This window comes from Octopus bimaculoides, chromosome 14 (genome assembly GCF_001194135.2).
Source record: "Octopus bimaculoides isolate UCB-OBI-ISO-001 chromosome 14, ASM119413v2, whole genome shotgun sequence".
Taxonomy (NCBI): Eukaryota; Metazoa; Mollusca; class Cephalopoda; order Octopoda; family Octopodidae; genus Octopus; species Octopus bimaculoides.
The window spans coordinates 2878251-2884551 of record NC_068994.1 but is presented as its reverse complement, the minus strand read 5'-3'; the positions used below and the strand labels follow the sequence as shown (position 1 = coordinate 2884551).

At 29.7% G+C, this 6301-nt stretch overlaps 1 protein-coding gene across 1 annotated transcript in view; it reads right to left on the bottom strand.

The window, feature by feature from the left end:
- LOC128249425 (uncharacterized) overlaps positions 1 to 6301 on the bottom strand; it is a 79280-nt gene that overhangs the window by 50178 nt on the left and 22801 nt on the right. Inside the window, exons 10-11 of the mRNA XM_052972999.1 lie at positions 5811 to 6158; positions 4731 to 4878 (exon numbers count right to left, since the gene is read on the bottom strand). Of these exons, the coding sequence (XP_052828959.1) occupies positions 4731 to 4878; positions 5811 to 6158 (496 nt within the window). The remainder of the gene's footprint in view (positions 1 to 4730; positions 4879 to 5810; positions 6159 to 6301) is intronic.

Here is a 6301-nt window from a genome sequence, read left to right as displayed (position 1 = left end):
TTTATCTTTAATATTTTTATGAACGTTTCTGCTTTCCTCACTGCAACCTTAAGAATCCTAGAACATTCCCTGTTGTATGTACATAGAGTTTCAGCATCCAGTGTTTGAGTAGTGTATAGTTTTCCTGAGTTGGTGACATTAAATAAGTGAGAACCACTCTCGACTGTCCTTTGTAGTTGTGTAAATGTAATGAGAGTGTGTTGTTGATGTGTGAGAGGGTGTGATAAGTTGGAGTCAATAGCAATGTCTCCTATATAGGTGTGAGGGCTCTCTTCTTCATTGATATAGTATGAAATATCTACAGCTATGACTGCTTTTATCCAAACATGCAAAATGTAAAATTGTAAAATATTATTTCCAATCATTGTTTTATTTCATTGTTCTTGAATCCATATGACTTAAATGAAAGAAGAAAACATTGAACTTAATCATAGAATTTTTGTTGAAATTTACATTTAAGTATTGATGTTACTTAAAAGCTTGTCATATTTCAGTTATCACCATATGTATGAATTTTGATAAATTTTTAACAAGGTAAAATAGGTAAAATTCAGGTAAAACTTAAAACAAAAGGAGTAACGACTCAACAGATTTTTTTTCACAAGACTTCTTCCTAGCGTTTAGATTTCATTCTTAACATTTTGCCAATAGTTTAAATCATAACATAACTCACAAAACTTAATAACTGGCTGCCCAAATTGAATTTCCATGTCTTATGAATCTATGTTATTTATGTTTTCAATAGAAATAGTATTTTTTAGACTGCTGTATTTTGCAAAAATATTAGACATTCATCAAAGAGAAAACAAGCACTACATAATAGGGTTGTTACATGAGAGAGATTTAATTGACAATGAGATGCCAGTATGGCCACATTGGAGGCTAGAATGATAAAAAACTGAATAAACTCAGCAAAGAAACTTCATTTGTTGCTTATGTTATATGGTGGTGCAATCAACTTTTTTCACTCAAGAAATTGCTGCTGCACAGATTTTCAACAAAACATAAAACATTGCTAATTTTCAAATTGCCATTGAGGGAGTTCAATTATTGCCTAAGAATTGTACAATTCGATTGTAACTACTGAAATAATGTTACAAGTTGACTTTATTAACTTGTTTCATACAAATATATTTCACAGGTTGCCTGTGAGAGTGCTTATAGGTAGTCATTTTACATGCTGTGCATAAGCAAATTTCTTTCAAGAATACACCTACTCTGTTTAATATGTTTATTGTCTTGAAATTTAGGACATGCAAGATAGTAGTTATTGTAGCACTCATCACTACTGAGGTTGAAACTAGATTTGCCAAACACCATGCATCCAATTGATATGGGTACAGAAACTTTAGAAGCAATGCAGATTCATATCATTGGCCTGAATATTCATTTATTTCTGAGAAACACTTTCTGTAAAGAATTGCATTATTTTTTCTTCCTTTCTTTCTCACATTATATGCAGCTGATTAACTAATATCATACATCTCAAGCTAAAAAATCATGGTCTTATTCTCTCATCACTTCTATCTTATCCACATCAATACTTTGCCCCACCACTGACACTTGGAAGCAATAACAAAGGATAGGTGTAAGCAAAATACCCTAGGAAGTGCCCCAAATTGACAGAAATTCGCAATCAACAATATTTAGATATTCATACGAATTCAAATGACTCCAAACATCAATAGTGGTCACCCAATGTATTCGTCTGGTGGGTTGTAAGAAATTCAAGTGTTTACTGAAACATGAGCTGTGGAAAAACAGGTGTCCTATCTGTATAAATTAGGTGCAACGTTTGAAAACCCCAGAGTTATTTCCCTTGTTATCTCTGTATATTTCCTAACACTTCCATCTATTTGTACTTTATACTGAAATATTTGAGGTGATTTAACTAATACAACTCAGTATTATTGTCATTGTTTGCTGAAATTGAAATACCTTTACATAATGTGGTTGTTCTGTTGAACAAATCTTCAATGCACAGTATGTGTGCATCCTATGATGAACCACAAAGCATATAGTGCAGGTTTTGTAAGAGTTTACTTTTTTGGGGTGGAATATGAAGACAAATTGGGTGGGTGGAGGGACTTATGTTGGACTGGCATACTTTCTTTTTGATTTAAGGAACTGTTTAGGAACTACTGTGGTAGTTACTATATTTCCTTTAAATGCTGGGATATTGAGTACTTGAAATATGATTAGAAGTCTAATGATATTGGTTTTTACATGTAGAGTGAAGATATATTGTCAATACACAGTACAAATGGCAAATTATTAAGAATCCTTGGTTGCTAACATTTGCCTGTGTAATACAAAAATAGACTAAATGCTTTACAGCTTATAATTTTGTGTCACTGGACTAAATCAACGTTTTTAAAGGAGAATAAACTAACAGCAATAATATAATTGCAGTGTAGAAGGTGTTTATAAGCCATTTAAAAATGCAAAAAAACTGTTCGATTCACTTCAACATTTAAATTTAATTTGTCAAAATATTTTCATCACTTTGAACTGCGACCTGTTCACTGACAAATTTCCATGCTACAATCTCAGATCAAGTCACTTGCTATGCAAGTACATCTCCGTAATAATATAATTATCTCAGTTTAATCATCTATATAGGTTTTTTTTTACCTAGAGAAGAATAATTTTTGTGAAAGTAATTGATTTATATTGTATTTTAACAAAATATTTATAGTGATATAGTGATATTTAGATATTTAAGTTTGTATCATTATAGATATGCATAATGATAATTTCTATATCAGTCAAGAATCCCTCCTCGCCAAGTTATAGTGAATAGTAACAGGGAACTGAGACATTAATATCTTTAGAGAAATTGATTACAAATGAAATAACTGCATTAATGAAGAAGAAAGGAAGAAATAATAGATTCTTCTCACAGAAAAATCTGAGACTTAAATGAACATGTACTATTGTATATCTAAATTTTTTACTAGCCACCGAATATAAATTGACTGACATTTCTGTGCTTAATTACCAACATTTGTGGAAATTAATAAAAAAAATTTCAGCTGTCAAATTTACAAAATGATTTTATAAATAACATGGGATAAGTAAACAAACATCAATTTTCTAATCAGTATTTGGGCAATGGCACTGCTGGAAGTACTTTCATTGAAGTGAATATACTGCAGTAACTGGCCTCATTAAATAAATGGCTGCAGTAATTGTTTTTGCTAATGTAATAATTAATAGCAAGTTTCTGTATATAATTCTCATAACAGACATTCTAGATTTTATCAGGTTATTATACCTGACTATCAAATATATACTATGAAAATATTAATTGTGAGTATGAACTATAAAGTAACTTACCTTCATTACTTAATCCTTTGTTTGTGCTTCTTTTAGAAGACATCTGTTCTTGCGTAGTGTTCCAGTATAACTGCTGCTATAGTAGCATCTTGTTAGTGCAGATTCGTGAGTCATAGAAGATGCATACACTGCATTTAATATATTCAAATGTATTTTGGGGTAGTTAAATTTTTTATAAATTTTACAATAAGTAAATTTAATTTTATGTAAAGTATGTAATATATTTAAATATATTTTAATTATCATATTATATCTTGAACATGCATTTTTATATTTTTCTATGAAATATGCATAGATTATATATTGCATTTATATACATGCATACACACTGAGTTCTGCAGTATATAAACTGTCAATTTCTAATGACAATTCCACATATATTGAACTACAAAATATCCTGTTAAATTTCATGTTACTGAAAGGTTTCTGTTATTTTGTTGATGTTATTTCATTATTTAGTCAGATTTTTCAAAAATATATCAAAGAAAGTAAACACCTTAGGGTAATCTTTTTCTCCTATTTTCTGAGTTCAAATTCAGCTTTCATTTTTTCAAAATCACTAAAATAAGTACATTAAAGTAATAATATACAAGTGCCAGTTGTAGTAAACTATTCTGTTATTTGATTTGATAATTTAATTTTGTTTTACACTAACAGCATAGGTTTAAGGAAAATAATTTCAAAACGGTATGTTTTCAGGATATGGGTTTGAATAAATAAGTTTATATGTGCTAAATAATATATTATAATACTATAATCAAATTAGAAATAACAGTTTAATTCAATTGCAGTTTTGATGTTAAAACTTTAAAAAAAATACTAGTAATATTTTTCATAGCAATGAATTGGCGCTTTGTTTCTTTTGAGTTCACAGTTACACTGGTGCTAGATATGTATCTTGTTCATGTCCACTTTTTGCTGTGGGAGGTATGTTTGGTTTGTAGTTACTGTATTCTGGAAGATAAAGGGATATATTTTAAATAGAAACTTCTAAAGGAATATTATACTTCTGAAAAATAATACAAAAACTGTTTTTAAACTAATTACATGTTGATATTATATTAGTTTCTCTTTCATCTTTATAAAATATTGAGAAGGTTAACTACTTGTTAACTTATTTACTTTCAGTGATTTACATTTATTGTCATTTTTTAGTATATCTTTTATGTATTAGAATAGAAAAGATTTAATTGAAAATTAAGAAATCTGTCTTAAAGATATGTTTTATTATTAATAGTATGTATGTGAATTATGAATAGTATGTATGCAATCTATGATGAAATACAAATCTTATCTTGTAGGTTACTGTAGTTCTTTAAAAGGGTTTTGAAATGATGATTTTTCAGATTATGTGAACAGATTGAGGAGTGAGAAATGCTTAAGTAAATTACCTGATGTCTGATATGTAATATCTCCTTCACTCCATCCACGGTTGCAATCTTTTTGAGATGGCAATGTGTCACTAAGGTTGTTTGATGTCACAATATTGCTGCTGTCACTTTGTTCACATGAATCATCCAAAACTTGCTTATTGTACATCTGTCAATGAAATGCCAAAGATTTACATGTGTATTTGGTAGGTTATGGTTCACACTGTTTTATTTCAATAACTTATGTTTTATATCTTACCAGAAAAACTAATCTGAATTCTGTTAAATCTAATCAATTTTTTAAATATATTTGAACTAATTAAAATATAGTTGCTTAAGCAGTAACTCTGTATAATATGGTTCTGCATTTATGAAATACTTCTGAAATGAACTGAGATTTTTTAAGGTACTACTTTCATCTTTAGTGGGTTTTGAACAGAAACAACTGGAGTTGTTCCAGTAAGTTTATATGGACAAGACTTAAATTGATTTTATATGAGAATTTAAAATTTGGTGTATTTGTATTCATGGTTTTTAGCACCTCATAATTGTTCATTAGAAAATTTAAAACCACTTGGAAACTTCTATGAGATTGTTTGATCTATCAGAAATAGTAAGCAAATCTTCCTCAAACCACTGCCGGCCATGTTAGAAGTACAAGTACATATTTGGTTGAAGATAATGTTGTATTAGATACAAAATTTCCTTTTAAAATAAAAGAGATGAACTGTTATAACTGGAAATCAGGTCGTAGGTTTGTTCATTCATGACTGGACCTAAGTTTAACATCAACAAAAGCAGAAAAAAAGAGCTTTGCAGCAAAAAACAAAAGGAAAAAAAAATTGTACTATTAGACGAGTAGGACAGTAGACAGGGAAATTGACAGATCACTATTTAGTTAAATCATGACAGTGTCAACTTTTAATGTACTGTGGTTCATAAAATCAATGCCAGTAAAGAACTGGGAAGATGTAATAAACATTACCACTACTTACTCATTCTTTTCTGAGAATTAATATACAAATCAAACAGAAATATTTAAGTTAATAAACACAAATGATGAAAAATAATGTGTAAAAAGTAGATTTATGGCTGGCATACCTGTGGAACTGGTGGAAGTCTCCTAGGTGTTGTTGAGAATTTCCATTCATTGGCTGATTGTTCCATCTCTGGATAATATGGACTTTTGGGGTTTATTGACTGAAGATTTCTGCTAAATATCTCCTCTGCATTCCGAGTTATTGCAACAGGATTGTTAGTCTGATACAATATTTGTCTCATTTCAGTCCTTGACAGAAATTTTGGATTATTTTTTTCTGCAGATGAATTATTGAAATGATTAATACATCTGAAAACACACAGTGTTATGGACACTACAATAGCTACAGATAGTATTACAGCTGCTGCTACAATGATAATTATCCAAGTCATATTCAGGTTGTTATCAGACTGTGAGTGGATAGCAGTCAACATTGGAGATGTATCATTACTAACAAACAGTGTTAGTATGATAGCAGTTGTTGCTGATTGAACTGGTGTACCACCATCTTTCACTATAAACTCCAGTTCATATGTTCCTGCATCATTTTGGT